Here is a 19,830-nt window from a genome sequence, read left to right as displayed (position 1 = left end):
ATTTTTAAATGTTCTCACCACAAAAAAATTATAAGTACTGGGAGGCAATGGAGATGTTAATAGCTTGATTTAATCATTCCATAATGTAAACATACATTAAAATATCACATTGTACCCCATTTATACGTACAATTATTATTTGTCAATTGAAAATAAAACAATTTTTAAGTTGAGAACATTCAGACATTGTAAGGGGTCAGAACAGAGGTTGAACGCAGGCAAAATATCAGTCATGTCACAACAAACTGGGAAGTTGCCTACATATCATAATATGTGTATAAAATATTGAAAATACATTATAAAGAGATATATTTATAAGGCAGAATTTTCTAGTAGACAAAGATCAGATCGTCTAAGGCCTTACCCCCTCCACAAAGGAAAGGCCTCCTGTTGGAGTGTAAGTGACTCCCCGGGGGTCTGTGGCTCCCCAGGGTCGGGATGGGAGCTGCACTGTGAGATGAGGGCCGTTCATCCATGCTCAGATGAGGGGTCAAGGGTCGGGCAGGGAACCAGGACAATGGCTGCCAAGGGTGTGTCTGGATCTGACCCCAGATCTCTGAGCTCCGAGTTGATGTCCTTGCCACGCTCTGCACCTGAGCACCACGGGCACCGCGGCAAGGGATTCTCTTGGAGGCTTGACATACAAGAATGTCTCAGGGAAGCGGTGGGTGACAAGCAAAGAGCCAACATCACTCTTCCTAAACAGACATTCAGCACGACTCTTCCCTCAGGTTCACACGTGAGACTCCATCCCTGCCCTCCAGGCCTCAGAGTCAGGGGCAAGGAACATTACCACGGTACTGGGACCAGATGCTGGTCACACCAGAGGTCATGGACTCACTGTCAGACCCACTCCGCCACTGAGCTCCCTTCTTCACTGCTTCTCAAAAAGAAAAAGAATATGATTCCTAGGATCTTTTTAGCTCCAAAACTTCATGATCTCATGATACTATTTTTTAATCCATTTTTGTGTCTATCAAATTATCTAATGTCATCAAACGCGGAAACATTGCCCAAAAAATGTAAAGAACCACCCAGGCAAAAATAAACAAAGAAATAAAAACCAACCGACCGTTAGGATTGTCTGTTTGCTGGGTGAGGAATTGACCTCGTGCCAGTTTTCATGGCGAACTTCACGCTTGTCCAGGTAATAGCCCAGGATGGGCGAGCCACCGCTGAATTTTGGGACCTTCCAGCCGAGGGTCATGGAGTGGCCATCACAGTTGAGAAGTGTGATCCCATAAGGATGGGACGGGACAGCTGCAAGGAAGCACAGCCAGGGAGTTACCGAGGGCCTCAGCTGGGAGTTTTGTCCGGGGGCAGCCAGCTCTAGTGTGGCAGAGGGAGGAGGAAGCAACGTGGAGAAGGGCCTGAACACTGTGCCCTCTGATCCCTCTTAACCCACATTTAACCACCTTGGTCTTTATACCCTTTTAAAGGGGATGAGTATAAAAATAAATCAAAAGTGTATCTCCTGTATATGTATTGCTATTTCTAAGTGTATCCACTAGGTTTCCGTAGGACAAGGGTGATGAACGGTTTGAATCTGGTGTGAACATTTGACACAGCAGAAGATGGCCTGTCCTCCCTGCCCCTGAAAGAAGCTTGGAGAAGGAGCTTTCACCTTTACAACCATAAGGACTAACTACTCAGCATCTGTGACCAGAGATGACAGATACGATTCCAGTTTGTTTTAATTTCCTACACAGTTACAGGAGCTTCAGGTTCCTTCAAATGAGTGTGAATTTGTGTTTCCCTGTTTGAGCAGGGCATTCGAAACAGACCACCTTCTCCTAACAAGTCGAGAATGGATGGGCCTGAGTCTGCTTTGCCCAGCTCTGAGTCACCTCGGTGTGGCCATCCTCTGTTACCCGAGACACAGGTGACTAGAGTTAAGTGATACTTATTGTAGAATAAAAACAGGTCAGGTGCGGTGGCTCATGCCTGTAGTCCCAGCACTTTGGGAGACCGAGGCAGGAGGACTGCTTGAGCTCCTGAGTTTGAGATCAGCCTGGGCAATATGGTGAAACTCCGTCTCTACAAGAAATCAAAAAATTAGCTGGGCTTGGTGGTGCGTCCCTGTGGTCCTAGCCCATCAGGAGGCTGAGGCACGAGGATCACTGGAGCCCAAAAGCTCAAGGTCGCAGGGAGCTATGATCGCACCACTGCACTCCAGCCTGAGCAACAGAGCGAGACTCTAAGTCTAAAAAGAAAATTACGGGTTTTCCTTTAGTAGGAATGACTTTAAAAAGAAAATGGGAATGTTTGAAAGTCCCTCATGGAAAAAATTGAGAGATTAATCTTAAAACAAAAGAGTCAGCGCTATTGTACCCAGCTAGGTGTTATCAGATTTGACATTCCTTGGAAATCCAACAGCAATCTCATTAGAAGACAAATTTTAATTTCTGAAAATGTTGCAAATTTAGTCAGAGATGAAAAATCATCAACAAGCAACACAGTTCCCTCTGAAGTGGGAAGATAATACTGTGAATCCAAGTGTGTCGTGTGTGGCCTTTGTGTTTCAATATGTTTCTGAGTATGGGCACTTACTTGGCGTGGTGCATTTCATGAGAAAGCAAAGCCAGGAGGCTGCAGCACAGCTTAACACAGCAACTGTTCTAGGGAGGGTCCCTGAGATTTAGGATCCCAATTGTCTCGTTGGATCAAAATAATAAAAACTGTTAAACACCACTATTTACCAACAAAGTCACAAAGTTACATAAACGTGACATTCTCTGAAGTGATTAAAGTTCCTTAAACTGAGAACAGCTAAAAAGGCCATTGATGTTGCTGTATTTTACCACATATTTTGAAAAGAGAAATGTATCCCCTACAGCACACATATACATATATATATACATGATTGTACATATATATGTACACACACACATATATACACACACACACAAGATCGTACAATGGTGCCATCTTGGCTCACTGCAACCTCCTCCTTCCGGGTTCAAGTGATTCTCCTACCTCAGCCTCCCGAGTAGCTGAGACCACAGGCACGCGCCACCACGCCCAGCTAATTTTTCTATTTTTAGTAGAGACGGGGTTTCACCATGTTGGCCAGGGTGGTCTCGATCTCTTGACCTCATGATCCAGCCACCTCAGCCTCCCAAAGTGCTGGGATTACAGGCGTTAGCCACCGCGTCCGGCCTACAGCATACATTTTCACACAAGTACAGGTATTTGGCAACACATGTGACCTCTAATAATGTTTTCTATTTTTAATTTGCATTTTATTAGCCTATTATCATTTCTCCCTCATTTCCAAGACAAGCAGCCAACCGAGAGGCTTCAAAGAAATGCATGTTCTCTGTTCAACAATCGAGTCCCCTTTTTCCCTCCAATAAATTTCCGAATGGCATCATAAATGTATATTCATACAGAAATGACAGTGTATGGGAGCCATCGGCCCAGAACAGCCTGTGAGTGACTTACTGAGTGCAGCCTGCACTTTTATGACGTCCGATTCCTGGGAGTTTTCACTCATCCCCACGGCATTGACCGCCTTGACTCGGAAGATGTACTGCTCTCCCGTGGTTAAGCCGTGCACCACGAACCTGAGAAACACAGGGATCAGGGTCAGAACTGCCAGGCTCCACTTTTTCTCTCCTGCAGCAGAAGCGAAAATCATCCTGAACGCTCCATAAAAAATGTTTATGGATAACATACATCCTTCATTTTCAATTCCAGTTAATTAGCTCAACATTTAGAGTCTAAAAGTAAGGTCACAGCACCCAATTATAGCCGGAGCTGACTACACGTGGTGTCAAAGCCATTTGTTCTGTGAGTTCACCTTTGTTTTTGCACTTTCTGGGCCTTGTCTGGATCAAAGGTCTATTATCCAACAGTATGCCGTTCCTTATCTAAAAGAACTCAGGTATGTAAAACTTAGTGAGCGGTAATCACACTGCAGTGGTTAGAGGCCAAGACTTGGAAGTCAGATGGACTAGACTCGAATACTGGCTTTGACACCTCACAGATCCTCACAGATTTTATGGCCTTAATCAAGCTTCTTAACCCCTGTAAGACTTCGTTTTTCTGTCTGTAAGATGGGGATAATTCCTACCCACAGTATTGTTGCAGGCACTACATGGAAAACTCTCGGTGGAGAACTCAGCACAGATGCCTTGTGTATGGAAGGTACTCAGTCTGTGTAAGCAATTATTACTTATCATATATAGTCAATAAATACTCACTAACCATTTCCCTGTACTGGAATCATGTTTTAAGTTTCTTATTCTGATCGATATTTCTGCATTTGGTGTGGGCTGTGAAGAACATCTGTTATTCTTTTCGATGACATCTCTTTTTGTTAGCCACCGCTTTTTACAGTGTATTTTTTTCAGATTGTAAAAGGAGAAATGGCTGAGCCATAATTGATCATTCATCCACAAGGGTGGTTCTGACAGCTGCCGACATTTTCCTAAGACGTGTATCACAGAGAAGCCTAATACCTCAGACATCCCTGCACACTCAGCAGGCAGCAGGAGGAAGGGTCTCCAGAGGCAGGGTCACTGGCTTTCCCCTGCAAAGCAGCCAGCATCCCCCCAAGCTGCCCCCACCCCCCAACAAGTGAAGAGTTGGCGCCTGGTGGGGTCTCCATCAGGCACTAGAGAATAGAACTACCAGGCACGTGATCAAAGCAACTTTCAAGTTCAAAAAAATCAATATGAAAAAAATAAAATGACTTTCACATTGTAGTCACTATTTTTAACTCTGCTATTCAAAGAAAAGGCCTAAGTGCTAATTATGTCAGGAAAAAAAAAAAAAACAGGTTCTGGAACTCTCCTTTCATCCATAAATAAATCGTTTTGGTCAAGATGAGCGAGTGCAGTAACTAGCTGATCCAAGTGGTCACACTGTAAAATTATACAGTCCTCGTGCGTGGCTAACACAGACTCATTTATGCAGAAGCCTTGTGGCCGTGGTACTCCCTGTTCCAGGGCCACAGGGGCCTCAACAGTCTTGCTTCTCATGCTTTATTTCAGGGCTGACTCCGGGGCTGGGGAAGGAGGCCGCACCTGTTGTATCCGATGGGCTTGTGGTTGCAGGGCTCCCAGTGGTTGGTTCCGGCCACACAGCAGTCCACGTAGTAGCCCAGCAGGTCCTCCTCATGCTTGGGTCGGTCCCACTGCACCACCACCGACGTCTTGGTGTTTCGGGAAGCCAGAACCCGACCCGGAGCAGAAGGGACAACTTTTTGTAGGAAACAAAAGGAGTGGTGAGATGGCATCAGAGCTTTGGAAGCTGCACCAGAGATCTTCCAGCCCTTTCCACAGGGAACTGGACAGCCAGGTTGGGGGCTTTGGAAGAAAATCAGACGAGGGGTCCGGGAGCAGGAGAGGAGCCCGGGGCCGACCACCCAAGGGTCATTGGGAGGTGCTGGTCTCTCCTATCTCTTCCCAAGCTCCACACAACTCCTAGAGACACAGGATGACATCCATCCTGAAGCCTCCTGTCCCCCACCAAAGCAGTTAAAAAGATCCTCTGTTGGCACTGGGGATGAGGCTACCTGGGTAATAACTATTTTTTGGACTGGAAATTAACCAATTTTAAGAAAGAAAGACTCAATTTTATCAGATCTGTTGGAATCTCCCAGGGGCACTCAAAATTCAGTCATGACCTGACCATTAGATCTTCTCATCTCAGCCGGGCGCGGTGGCTCACGCCTGTAATCCCAGCACTTTGGGAGGCCGAGGCGGGCGGATCACAAGGTCAGGAGATCGAGACCATGGTGAAACCCCGTCTCTACTAAAAAAATAGAAAAAAAATTAGCCGGGCGCAGTGGCGGGCGCCTGTAGTCCCAGCTACTTGGGAGGCTGAGGCAGGAGAATGGCGTGAGCCCGGAAGGCGGAGCTTGCAGTGAGCCGAGATTACGCCACTGCACTCCAGCCTGGGCGACAGAGCGAGACTCCGTCTCAAAAAAAAAAAAAAAAAAGATCTTCTCATCTCGTGCCAGGTCCCACTAGTGGACTGTGAACTGGGGTCCGGTAAGGCCTTGGGGCCACCTGTGTCCTCCATGCTGGCCACCTGGGCCACACCCCACAATGTTTCTCAATGATGGACACTGTCATTTTTCACATGCGTCATAAAGCACAAGAAGGCTGGGCCCTGCTGAGAGACAGCTGGTCTCGTCAAGCCTGTGGTTCTGGGTGTGAGTTCTAAGAGCTTTGATTAAAACCAGAGCCAGATAGAAACTTGAGGATGCCCTGGAGGCAGCCGGCCTCATGACCTTGTTCATTTCCATATCTGGCTTTCTCAGGAAACAGGACATAGAGAGAGAGGGAGGAGGGCACCCAGGCACTCAGAACTGTGTTCCTGACACCAACGTGCCTCCCACGAAGGCTTCTGGGGATTTCCAGGGTGCCTCCGCTTACACGCTAGTTAATTGCTATCCATGAAGGAGTTATGACTCCAGGGACTGCAATTCAGAATTTCTGTAATTTGTATTTGCAACCTTCCAAGAGGGACCGTCAAGCCAGATAGACAAGAAACTCTAGTGCCTGACTGGGCACACTGCCTCACGCTGGAATCCCAACATTTCAAGAGGCCAGGGTGGGAGGATCCCTTGTGTTCGGGAGTTCAAACGACTGGCCTGGGCAGTATGGTAAAACTCTATCTCTACAAAACAATTTAAAAAATAAAAAAAAAAAAACACTAATTTTAAAAAAAACAAACCCTAGTGTACTTAAAATTTGAATTACTTTAAAAGTGACCATTGCAGAGAAAAGGGAGCACTTATACACGGTTGGTGGGAATGTAAATTAGTTCAACTATTGTGGAAAGCCATGTCATGATTCCACAAAGAGCTAAAAAAAAAAAAAAAAGAACTATCATTCCACGCGGCAATCCCAGGACTGGGTACACACCCAGAGGAACATAAATCATTCTACTATAAAGACATAAATGTGAATGTTCATTGCAGCACTGTTCACAATAGCAAAGACATGGAATCAACACAAATGCCTATCAATGACAGATTGGATAAAGAAAATGTGGTACGTATATACCAAGGAATACTATGCAGCCATAAAAAAGAACGAGACCATGTCCTTTGTAGGAACGTGAGTGAAGCTGGAGGCCATTATCCTTAGCAAACTAATGCAGGAACAGAAAACCAAACACCAAATGTTCTCACTCATAAGTGAGCTAAATGATGAGAACACATGGACACATAGAGGGGAACAACACACACTGAAAACTGTCAGAGGGTCTAGGGTGGGAGGAGGGAGAAGAGCAGGAAAAGTCACTAATGGCTACTAGGCTTGGTACCTGGGTGACAAAATAATCTTTACAACAAACCCCCAGGACACAAGTTTAACTGTGTAACAAACCTACACATGGACTCCTGAACCTAAAATAAAAGTTAAAAAAAAGTTTAAACAAAACAATGAAAGTGACCATTTCCTAACCATATTTTTCAACTCACTTACTGGTTTCATGAAAAGAAGATGGAGCTTTGGAGAAATGTCAAGAACCAAACAAAACATGGCACAGAGCTCTTAATCTCTCGTAAAGTGAAGTTTTAAGTCCATTTGAACTTCAATTTGTTTATAACATTAATGTCTTTATTCACATAATTTAAGGCTATTTGGTGTCACCCCACTCCACTCTTAGCCCGTCCTGCCTTGGGGCCACCCAGGGTGACAGCTCACCAGTCACGTCCTGGGCCTCAATGGGGGACGTTATCTCCGACGGCTCGCTCAGGCCATGCCGGTTGGCTGACAGCACTCGGAACACGTATGACTTCCCCTCCATGAGGTCAAACACGGCATATCTCGGGGACCTCACGGCCGTCTGGGCGTTGACTCTCTGCCAGCTACCGCTCCCCACCACGGACTACAAAGAGAAACGAGACTGGCGGTGAAAACCGAGAGGTTCCCAGAGGCGTGTGGAGGAGGAAAAAATGCTCTGTTCTCTCTAACCCAGGTCCACCAGGCTCGCCCACCGCGTCTCGCACACAGAGGATGGCCATGCATCTTCTCGGAGTTTTATGAAACATGATGCCAGTTTGGAGAAGGAAGTCACAAATTACCCAAAGTTGATCATATTTACTAATAAATATTTTTCCATTAAAGTAAATGATTAAACCATAGAAAACGTAAGAGAATAAATACATAGGTGGTAGTTTTAGCAAAATAGAATTAACCTGCAAATAATAAAAGATAATTTAGAAGTATGTTTGCAAAATTCCATCGTAACTCAGTGGTTCACATTTCAACTTAAAATTATTACCATATTGCAGCTACTTGCAGTAGTGATAAAATGACAGCAATCAAAATGACTACCAATACAGTAAGACACATGATGATATGTTCATAGATTAAAAACCACATAGCCAGTTAAATTACTGTAGAAAGATATTTAGTCTAATAAGAGAAATTATGTTATTTTGTGGAATGTAACACAGAATGCAAACTGTATGATATAACAAGTACATTAAAATCTATGGAGAAAAAGACTATAACTATATGTACCACACTTTAATATGACTATTTAATATGATGGAATTATTGTTGATTTTAATTGCATTCCATGTAACTTCTCTGTCTTTCCCAAATTTTATATACTGCTTATTTATTTTTTATCTTTCATAATTACTTTAAAAACCTTGATTACATTTTATTTTATTTTTTCACATAGAGATAAAACTCCTTTTTGAAAGTAGTTTTGTGGTCGTAAAAGTTGGATATACATTGACCCTGGTAAGTCTGCTGAAAATTTCAGATAGCAACCCAGACTTCTAGAAATCAGACTCATATTTGAAGGGATTTTCTCTCATTTTGGTGGAAGTGAAAAGTCGCTATTTTGCATCTGCCCCAGGCGTTCGTGGTGGGAGCCTCCAGGGCATCATGGGCCTGAGGCCCTCACAACCCCAAGCAACCGCAGTCCAGGTGTCTATAGGAGAGCTTCCTCTCCTACCTCAGAATGTGGGTCCACAAAGGGAAGGCTTATCCACAGCTGGGGGAATGTCAGTTAGCTCAGTCACTGTGGAAAGCAGTGTAGAGACTTCTCAGAGAACCTAAAGCAGAACTACCATTCCATCCAGCAATCCCATTCCTGGGTATGTGCCCAAAGGAAAATAAATCATTCACCCAGAAGATGCATGCGCTTGTATGTTCATCGCAGCACTGTCCACAGCAGCAAAGACATGGACTCAACCCCGGGGCCCATCAACGGTGGACTGCAGAGAGAACGTGGTGCCTCCACACCAGGGAATACTACGCAGCCATAAAGAGGAACGAAATCATGTCCTGTGCAGCCACATGGGTGCAGCTGGAGGCTGTTATCCTAAGTGAATTAACACAGGAACAGAAAACCAAATACTGCATGTTCTCACTTATAAGTGGGAGCTAAACACTGGGTACGCATGGACACAAAGATGGCAACGATAGACATCGAAACCTACCAGACAGGGCAAGGGCTGAAAAACCACCTATGGGGTACAATGCCCACTACCTGGGTGATGAGATCAATTGTACCTCGAAATCAGTATCACACAATATACCCTTGTCAGAACTTGCACAGGTACCCCCTGAAGCTAAAATAAAAGCTGAAATTACATTTTCTTAAAAATGTGTTTACTGCAAAGGCATAAGAATGACACAATGGGCCAGGCACGGTGGCTCAAACCTGTAATCCCAGCACTTTGGGAGGCCGAGATGGGCGGATCACGAGGTCAGGGGATCAAGACCATCCTGGCTAACACGGTGAAACCTCATCTCTACTAAAAAATACAAAAAAACTAGCCGGGCAAGGTGACGGGCGCCTGTAGTCCCAACTACTCGGGAGGCTGAGGCAGGAGAATGGCGTGAACCCGGGAGGCAGAGCTTGCAGTGAGCTGAGATCCGGCCACTGCACTCTAGCCTGGGCGACAGAGTGAGACTCCATCTCAAAAAAAAAAAAAAAAAGAAAAAAAAAAAAGAATGACACAATGGACTTCGGGGACTGGGGAGAAGAGTGGGAGGGCGGGCAAGGGATGAAGGACAAGAAATACCGTGCAGTGTACACTGCTCAGGTGACGGGGGCACCCACATCTCACAAATCACCACTGAAGAACCTACTCATGTAACCAAATACCTCCTGTACCCCAATAACTAATAGAAAAATAAAATAATAAAAATTACAAAAAAAGTGTGTCTGCCATGTCATCAATACTGACCGCAGGTGGTTCTGCCCACACACTGGCTCGACGGTACGGTCCTCCTTCTACAACTGTGTTTGCAGGACAGGTGTTGTGGCTCACCTGGCCTGTAAACACATTGAAGTGCCTGTAATCCCAGCACTTTGGGAGGCTGAGGCAGGAAGACTGCTTGTGCCGAGAATTTGAGACCAGCCTGGGCAACACGGCGAGACCTCATCTCTACATAAACAATTAAAAATCAGCTGGGTGTGGTGGTGCACACCTGTGGTCCCAGCTACTCTGGGGGTTGGGGGCTGGGGAAGAAGGACTGTTTGAGCCCAGGAAGTGGAGACTGCAGTTAGCCATGACTGTGCCACTGCACTCTAGCCTGAGTGACAAAATGAGACCTGATCTCAAAAACAAAAATAAAAGTGTGTTTGCAAACTTGGTGTTTCTGGTATTGGTGGAAGATGAGGGGAATGAGGGGCCTGAGAAAATACCTTCCACCCCAGGAGAGCCCCACAGAGGGACTGACCACTTGTATTTTCGTAACACAAATAACTATATTTTATCACCCAGAATTAATAATGTAATGTTTACCCTGAAATAATTCCAGTTTCTACCCCCTAGATAGCACGCATTGCAAATAAGCAGAGAAGCCCAGAGGGCCCTCCTCCATTCTGGAGTCTGAAATATGTTCATTTCCATTTCTGCTTCCGCCATGCCGCACTGAGTGGTGCTGGATGTGATTACTGTATTAGGTGGCATAAGCTTATATATGTTATATTCTCTGTCACGTGCATACTGCCTGTTGGATTACATATTATAATATAAATTTTGTATCACAAAACCATAGTTACAGCCTTTGTAGGACATTGGAGGCTTATCCAACTATGGTCTACAACCCAATAGAGGGTCACCAAGTCAGATCAGTGGGTCACAACCTGTGTTTTTAACGTCACAGGACAGGCTAAAAAGAGAATGTGTGCTGGGTGAGGTTATCATCTGTGAAATTCTGTAGGTTACCTACATACACATGTGTGTGATTGCAGAACTGCAATATACAATGTATTTTGTATTTCTTTGTATGCATTCAGGGTGGAAAAAAAAAGCCTTCTGTTGGATGATCTGGCAATTCTAACGCTTCTCCGTCTTGTGTGAATTTCCTCTACACGATTGCCACCCAGTGGCCATACGGCTTGTGCACAAGCACGGCCAGCGAGGAATCTGGAATCCCCAGACGTAGGTGCCTGGAACGCTGCAGCAGGAAGGAGATGGTGGAACTCTCCACGGGGCAGTGGAGAACACGGGCACCCAGAGAGGGAAGCCACTCCGTGCTCACACCAAGGTGCAACGCCAGGCTAGGACGCAGCCCAGCCCCCTGGTGCCAATTTCCTCCCTGCTGTGGTGTGACCTCATGTTCCCCAGCAATGGTGCAGCGTCTGGACTCACTGATGGACCATCTTTAAAACACAGCAAACACGACAGTGTGGCTGGACCATCTTTACAACACAGCAAACATGACAGTGGGGGGCCACGCAGAGATCACGACAGTGGGGGGCCACGCAGAGATCACGACAGTGGGGGGCCACGCAGAGATCACGACAGGGGGGCCACGCAGAGATCACAACAGGGGGGCCACGCAGAGATCACGACAGTGGGGGGCCACGCAGAGATCACAACAGGGGGGCCACGCAGAGATCACGACAGTGGGGGGCCACGCAGAGATCACAACAGGGGGGCCACGCAGAGATCACGACAGTGGGGGGCCACGCAGAGATCACAACAGGGGGGCCACGCAGAGATCACGACAGTGGGGGGCCACGCAGAGATCACGACAGTGGGGAGCCACGCAGAGATCACGACAGGGGGGCCACGCAGAGATCACGACAGTGGGGGGCCACGCAGAGATCACGACAGGGGGGCCACGCAGAGATCACGTCAGTGGGGGGCCACGCAGAGCTCATGACAGTGGGGGGCCACACAGAGATCTGCTTTTCCAGGACACAGACTGAGAGTTTACCTTCTCGATGAAGTACATGAGCGGGTCCTTGCCGCGGGGAGTGGGTGGCTCCCAGCTGAGGACGACATAGTTTCTGCTGATCTCGGAGGCGTGCACATTGGTGGGAGGCCCTGGAACCTGGACATCACCTGGAGGAATAATAAACTCGGTGAGGGCTGGAGGACTCCCATCAGCCTCGCCGTGGCCCACCTCGGGGCACTGGAGGATGCTACCACATGGGTATTGCACTTTGTCTTGTTTCTATTTGGGGGAAGCAAACAAACCCCAAAGATCTGCTTCTTCGGAACCAGAGGATAAGGTACCATTAGATCATTTGTGCTTCCGATACAGATATAAGCCAGTTCATAAGAAAGGAATCTCATCCAAAAGTCTTCCAGAGATTCTGCTGGAAGAGGGGGAAGGATTTGCCAGAAGAAACCAGGCATTGCATCCGAAATGGAACCCTGACTGCACTGGGAATCTGTGCAGAGAACGTATTCGCAGTCTGTGTTCTGCAATACGAAGCACCGCAGAACGAGGCGGCCCCATCTCTAAGGATCCCCTCCAGGTTCTTTCTTTATACCATGTGCCCTCAGAGCACTTAAATTATGCATCCGCTTCTAAAGCACCTTGCCTGCTCCTCCCTCAGAAGCTCAGTACCATATTCACAGGCACGGTAGTCCATGTCTGTATGTTTGAATTCTGGAGTGATGTTAATAAGTCTTCTGCAAATGACTTATGCTAGAATATTTGCAGTCAGAGATGCTCCATACGCCTCTCTTCTGACATACATCTTTTTAAAATACACTATGAAGTGTGGGGATTTCTGTCTCAATTTATAGGAGATTCTCATAAGGCGTGGAGGTGGAGGTTTTTCCAGACCCACAGTTCTTGAAATTGTGATACAAAATGTTATGAACCTCCAATTAGATTAGCACATGATTAAAATGGTCTGAAACCTCCCTGGGACATCTCTGAGCCCTTCTCAAAATCCAGTTGCTCCCTCAGGACTCTGTGGCAGGCCAGGAATTGAACACAGAAATAGCACAAAACAAGACTGGGTTTCGTTTCCTGAGCCCTATTGCACAGTGCATTGCGTGTCAGAGACAACACAGGCTGAGCTGGGGTCATTCTGGTAAGGTGCTGAATTTCACACAAGGAGTCAGCGTGTCTCCAGAAAGTGCAGAGGGTAACCGGGGCGGGGGACACTCCACAGGCCTGCTCTCCACCCACGCACCATGTCCACACCTCGAGACCCACAGAAAAAAGCATGCCAGAGAGAAGATGTGGAAAACTCATCTCCTGTAATACACGCCGAAATTCCAAAATGGAATCCTGGTTTATTTTAGAGGTGCTGACGAGGGAAGCAAACCAAGGGGACAGAAAGAACAAGGCAACGAACAGAAGCAGCGAGCAGATGTGAGCCGCTGACTGCAGAATCTCGTTCACACTCTCGGAACGGTCTTGCCGCCTTTGCCCCTGCACGTAGCAAAAGACCAGAGAAAGCACAGTGAGAGACAATTCCTTTGATGACAAGGTGGGAAGAAAGAACACAGCTTTGTCAGCAGGGGATCCCCGGCTAGGGCAAGACACTTGAGTCATTCTTCACATCGTCATCACCTCGGACAATGTGATCACAGGAGCCTTGCGGATTTGCAGATGCTCCAACCATGGGGAGAGGAGAAAAGGGTTCAAAAGGGTCCCACAAGCCAGGGAGAGGGAAGCACGGGGGTGGGGATGAGCAATGACCCTGCAGCTGAGAGGGGAGCCGAGGGAAAGCAAATGAACATTAAGCACACACGAGACACTGCTAGGTACATGTGAGATACCGCTAAGCACACGAGAGACACCACTAAGCACACACAAGGCACCACTAGGCACAGGCAGGATGCTGCTAAGCGCACGTGCGATCCCGCTAGTCACACGCGAGACGCCACTAAGCACACATGAGACACCACTAAGCACATGTGAGATGCCACTAGGCATATGTGAGATGCCGCTAAGCACACACAAGACACTGCTAAGCACACGTGACACACTGCTAAGCACACACGAGATACCACTAAGCACACATGAGATGCCACTAGGCACATGCGAGATGCCGCTAAGCACAGGTTAGATGCCACTAAGCACACACAAGACACCACTAAGCACACATGAGACACCACTAAGCACACATGAGACACTGCTAAGCACACCGGAGATGCCGCTAAGCACAGGCGAGACACTGGCCAACGGTTCTACCCCCAGGGCACTGACACTGCCCTCACTTCTGCTTCAGCCCTGAAGGCTCCCGAGCCCTGTTCCAATGGGCCAAGTCAATACTAAATGAAAACAGTGAGAGAGAAACACACACATACTTCTCGTATTATTATATGTTATATACATTATTAATATATAATATATATTATTGTTGTAAAATGCTTTTCACATCCAATATCTTATTTTGGGTTCTGTTCATGTATGGAGGAAGATACTATTGGTTTCCTCCACTTAAAAATCCAGAAATTGAACTCATAAAAACATAACATTTTCCTAAGATCGCACAGCTACTGGGTGGCTGAATTGGAGTCCAGACTTAGGTCTTCTGGTTCCATCTTCTGCATTTTGTTCCCTCAACCACCTAAGGAAACCACAACCTCCCCAGGAGATTTTTCTCTAAGTAAATGAAACGCCAAGTTTAGTTTAGATTTGACAGAATTCTAGGGTCCTGCAGAGCACAGAGCAAGTGACTGAGCACGTGGGCTGCAGATGACCCAGCCTAGGACAGCACAGCCAACGCTTACATGCATAATTAGGAGAGAAAAACATGGTAAAACAGTAGAGTAAAAACGCTCTCATTAAATTCTGCGAGAGTCTATTCTGGCCTTTCCAAGAATACGGTGTCCATTTTTCAACGAAGCAATTCAAGAAATACTGGGCAAGTTGGGTTTGTGTTAAGGGAAGAGCACGGATAGCCGTTTAAATGTTTGAAGGAAGACATTGCCGAAGATTAAAACGATACGGAAAACTTAGCAAAAAGTCAAAAATAGCAGAGGAGCCATTTTTAGCTAACAACAGTACTGAGTTTCTGTTTCATTAAAAACAAGTGGCATTTACCAAGTGTTTTCTAGCTAAAACAATGGTAAAAGAAAAAAAAAATCAGCTGAAGAAAAAAGACACAGGTAGAAAAGGGAACTTCCTAATAGCAAATTCTTGAAGCCCGAAATGGTTTGCTTAGAAACATTATAGATCTCTTTCTTCAGATAAAGATTTTTTAAGTTAGAGGAGTTACTCCTTGTTTAAAATGGCTGAGGTGAACAGATGGACTTTCCAAAACCCCATATCAACGTAGCAGAATTTCAGTTTCATACCCAGTTTGTTTCTGACCGTGGAAATTGCCTGTTCACTGTACACAAGGTGTCACGTCAGAGAACTGAAGCCCGGGAGGCTGAGCCTCAGGCAGTGTCCACGTACCAAGTCAAGCAATTTTCCATCTAAGAGTCTCACCCTCAGCCTCCCATGACCCACCACATAAACACAGTCTTGGAAAAGTCCCCTGAGGATGAATAAATCCTGTTGTGTTCACAGCCGCCTCCAACAGAGGAGGGCACAGGCCCCACCAGCCAGAAACCTGCCTTGCTGAAAGCAAGGAAAACACGCGACCATGGAAAATAGCATCTGTGTCTTTACTCCAGCGGGAAATGAGAGCTACTGTTTCTGGACACCAAACTTCCGTTTTATCAACTGGCAAACCAAGCCTCAGGACACCTGCTCTTTCTTCCTTTGACACGTCATGAACAGCGGGCTACGGTCTATCCCACCACAATCACGTCTCGCTAGAAAGATAGACTGTCCCTCCGAAAAGGCAGGGCTTCCGCCTGGGGAAGATTCATTCCATTCCATGATTTCCCTTCCCCAGTGCTCTTCACAATGGCCTTGACAGAAGGCAGATCTCATCACAGATATGTGACGTTTACAAAGCAAGTTACACCTTCTCACCGTGGCTCATTTTTGCCAGGCTGGAATCCTACACATCCACTCAGCAAGGTCCGGGCTGCCCGTCTCCTCCCTGAATCTGTCTGCCTGTGAGGAGTGAGAAGGGGGACTACCTGTTCCTCCCACAGACCAGAACCAGACCTCATTCCACACAGCCTGGGCTGCCTGTTCCTCCCACAGACCAGAACCAGACCTCATTCCACACAGCCTGGGCTGCCTGTTCCTCCCACAGACCAGAACCAGACCTCATTCCACACAGCCTGGGCTGCCTGTTCCTCGCACAGACCAGAACCAGACCTCATTCCACACAGCCTGGGCTGCCTGTTCCTCCCGCAGGTCAGAACCAGACCTCATTCCACACAGCCTGGGCTGCCTGTTCCTCTTGCAGGCCAGAACCAAATCTCATTCCACACAGCCTGGGCTGCCTGTTCCTCCCACAGGCCAGAACCAAACCTCATTCCACACAGCCTGGGCTGCCTGTTCCTCCCACAGACCAGAACCAGACCTCATTCCACACAGCCTGGGCTGCCTGTTCCTCCCACAGACCAGAACCAGACCTCATTCCACACAGCCTGGGCTGCCTGTTCCTCGCACGGACCAGAACCAGACCTCATTCCACACAGCCTGGGCTGCCCGTTCCTCCCACAGGTCAGAACCAAACCTCATTCTATACAGCCTGGGCTGCCTGTTCCTCCCGCAGACCAGAACCAAACCTCATTCCACACAGCCTGGGCTGCCCGTTCCTCCCACAGGTCAGAACCAGACCTCATTCCACACAGCCTGGGCTGCCTGTTCCTCCCACAGACCAGAACCAGACCTCATTCCACACAGCCTGGGCTGCCTGTTCCTCGCACGGACCAGAACCAGACCTCATTCCACACAGCCTGGGCTGCCCGTTCCTCCCACAGGTCAGAACCAAACCTCATTCTATACAGCCTGGGCTGCCTGTTCCTCCCACAGGCCAGAACCAAACCTCATTCCACACAGCCTGGGCTGCCTGTTCCTCCCACAGACCAGAACCAGACCTCATTCCACACAGCCTGGGCTGCCTGTTCCTCCCACAGACCAGAACCAGACCTCATTCCACACAGCCTGGGCTGCCTGTTCCTCGCACGGACCAGAACCAGACCTCATTCCACACAGCCTGGGCTGCCCGTTCCTCCCACAGGTCAGAACCAAATCTCATTCTACACAGCCTGGGCTGCCTGTTCCTCTTGCAGGCCAGAACCAAATCTCATTCCACACAGCCTGGGCTGCCTGTTCCTCCCGCAGGTCAGAACTAAATCTCATTCTACACAGCCTGGGCTGCCTGTTCCTCTTGCAGGCCAGAACCAAATCTCATTCTACACAGCCTGGGCTGCCTGTTCCTCCCACAGACCAGAACCAGACCTCATTCCACACAGCCTGGGCTGCCTGTTCCTCCCACAGACCAGAACCAGACCTCATTCTATACAGCCTGGGCTGCCTGTTCCTCCCACAGACCAGAACCAGACCTCATTCCACACAGCCTGGGCTGCCTGTTCCTCCCACAGGTCAGAACCAAACCTCATTCTATACAGCCTGGGCTGCCTGTTCCTCCCGCAGACCAGAACCAGACCTCATTCTATACAGCCTGGGCTGCCTGTTCCTCCCACAGACCAGAACCAAACCTCATTCCACACAGCCTGGGCTGCCCGTTCCTCCCACAGGTCAGAACCAAACCTCATTCCACACAGCCTGGGCTGCCCGTTCCTCCCGCAGACCAGAACCAGACCTCATTCCACACAGCCTGGGCTGCCCGTTCCTCCCGCAGACCAGAACCAGACCTCATTCCACACAGCCTGGGCTGCCCGTTCCTCCCGCAGACCAGAACCAGACCTCATTCCACACAGCCTGGGCTGCCCGTTCCTCCCGCAGACCAGAACCAGACCTCATTCCACACAGCCTGGGCTGCCCGTTCCTCCCGCAGACCAGAACCAGACCTCATTCCACACAGCCTGGGCTGCCCGTTCCTCCCGCAGACCAGAACCAGACCTCATTCCACACAGCCTGGGCTGCCCGTTCCTCCCGCAGACCAGAACCAGACCTCATTCCACACAGCCTGGGCTGCCCGTTCCTCCCGCAGACCAGAACCAGACCTCATTCCACACAGCCTGGGCTGCCCGTTCCTCCCGCAGACCAGAACCAGACCTCATTCTATACAGCCTGGGCTGCCCGTTCCTCCCACAGGTCAGAACCAAACCTCATTCTACACAGCCTGGGCTGCCTGTTCCTCCCACAGGTCAGAACCAAACCTCATTCTACACAGCCTGGGCTGCCTGTTCCTCCCGCAGACCAGAACCAGACCTCATTCTATACAGCCTGGGCTGCCTGTTCCTCCCACAGACCAGAACCAAACCTCATTCCACACAGCCTGGGCTGCCTGTTCCTCCCACAGGTCAGAACCAAACCTCATTCCACACAGCCTGGGCTGCCTGTTCCTCCCACAGACCAGAACCAAACCTCATTCTATACAGCCTGGGCTGCCTGTTCCTCCCACAGACCAGAACCAGACCTCATTCCACACAGCCTGGGCTGCCTGTTCCTCCCACAGGCCAGAACCAAACCTCATTCCACACAGCCTGGGCTGCCTGTTCCTCCCACAGGCCAGAACCAAACCTCATTCTATACAGCCTGGGCTGCCTGTTCCTCCCACAGACCAGAACCAGACCTCATTCCACACAGCCTGGGCTGCCTGTTCCTCCCGCAGACCAGAACCAGACCTCATTCCACACAGCCTGGGCTGCCTGTTCCTCCCGCAGACCAGAACCAGACCTCATTCCACACAGCCTGGGCTGCCTGTTCCTCCCACAGACCAGAACCAGACCTCATTCCACACAGGCTGGTCAGCCTCAAGCATGCCTTCTCTTCCAAAAGAATTTGGAGCCATTTTTCAGTCATTCAAATATCCATGTTTTAATCATCCAAAAAATGGAGAGGGTTTCCATGCACGAGACGGAATACTAGGCTGAGTCAAAACACCAGACGCCCAGGAAGCTGCAAGCAGTCGCCCTCCCCAAAGCCCTCACTTTCATTCCTTACGTATGGAGTGTCCGTCCTGAGTTCTAGGTCCTTCTGGAGCCACGGGGTTTGACTAAGGCTCAAAGGTTAGCTTGGCTTGACCAGAACTCTTAACGGTCTTCTTTTGGGAGTTTATGTTCCTCATGGGACACATTGGGACATATGTTTGTTCTGAGATCCCAGAGAAAAATCTTCATGTGGCAGAAAATGCCATGTGTGGATACTAGATGGGGACCTATCGCTTCAGATGTAGAAAACCGATCCAGAAAACGTTTTTGCGACTGCAGCTCTGGGAGAGAGAACACGGCTGTGATTTTAAAGAGCAGCTCAAAATCACCGCTCCTTAGCCAGTGGCTCCAAACTAATTCGAAATCTTTCTTTTTAAGTTTTCACCCATGGCACTCTATGAACTCTAGTTATAAGTCCAATTAAAATCTTTTGATTTATGGTCAATAATGTTGGATTCTCCTTAACACATCATTCTTTCTAAAGCTCTTTAAAAGGAATATCAGGGAGAAGAAATATCCACAAAATCAAATATAAATAAGGACCAAGAACATCCTTTGGCAGGAAAGACTCAATCCATTTCAGTTAAAATGTCAGGAATAAAATTTTTGCTTAGAAAATGTAAAATGAAATCGATTTCACAACGCAATCCACGAGAAAGGATCTTACGTCA

General features: G+C 48.0%; 1 protein-coding gene across 1 annotated transcript in view; it reads right to left on the bottom strand.

The window, feature by feature from the left end:
- The window catches only part of MYOM2 (myomesin 2), a 101,519-nt gene that overhangs the window by 45,903 nt on the left and 35,786 nt on the right, over positions 1-19,830 (bottom strand). The window contains exons 14-18 of the mRNA XM_073017921.1: positions 12,156-12,283; positions 7,665-7,848; positions 5,031-5,205; positions 3,445-3,566; positions 1,073-1,260 (exon numbers count right to left, since the gene is read on the bottom strand). Coding sequence (XP_072874022.1) covers positions 1,073-1,260; positions 3,445-3,566; positions 5,031-5,205; positions 7,665-7,848; positions 12,156-12,283 — 797 coding nt within the window. The remainder of the gene's footprint in view (positions 1-1,072; positions 1,261-3,444; positions 3,567-5,030; positions 5,206-7,664; positions 7,849-12,155; positions 12,284-19,830) is intronic.

This window comes from Chlorocebus sabaeus, chromosome 8 (assembly GCF_047675955.1).
Source record: "Chlorocebus sabaeus isolate Y175 chromosome 8, mChlSab1.0.hap1, whole genome shotgun sequence".
In the NCBI taxonomy this organism is placed as follows: Eukaryota; Metazoa; Chordata; class Mammalia; order Primates; family Cercopithecidae; genus Chlorocebus; species Chlorocebus sabaeus.
Note: the sequence above shows the minus strand (reverse complement) of the source record. Positions and strands in the feature narration are given on the sequence as shown.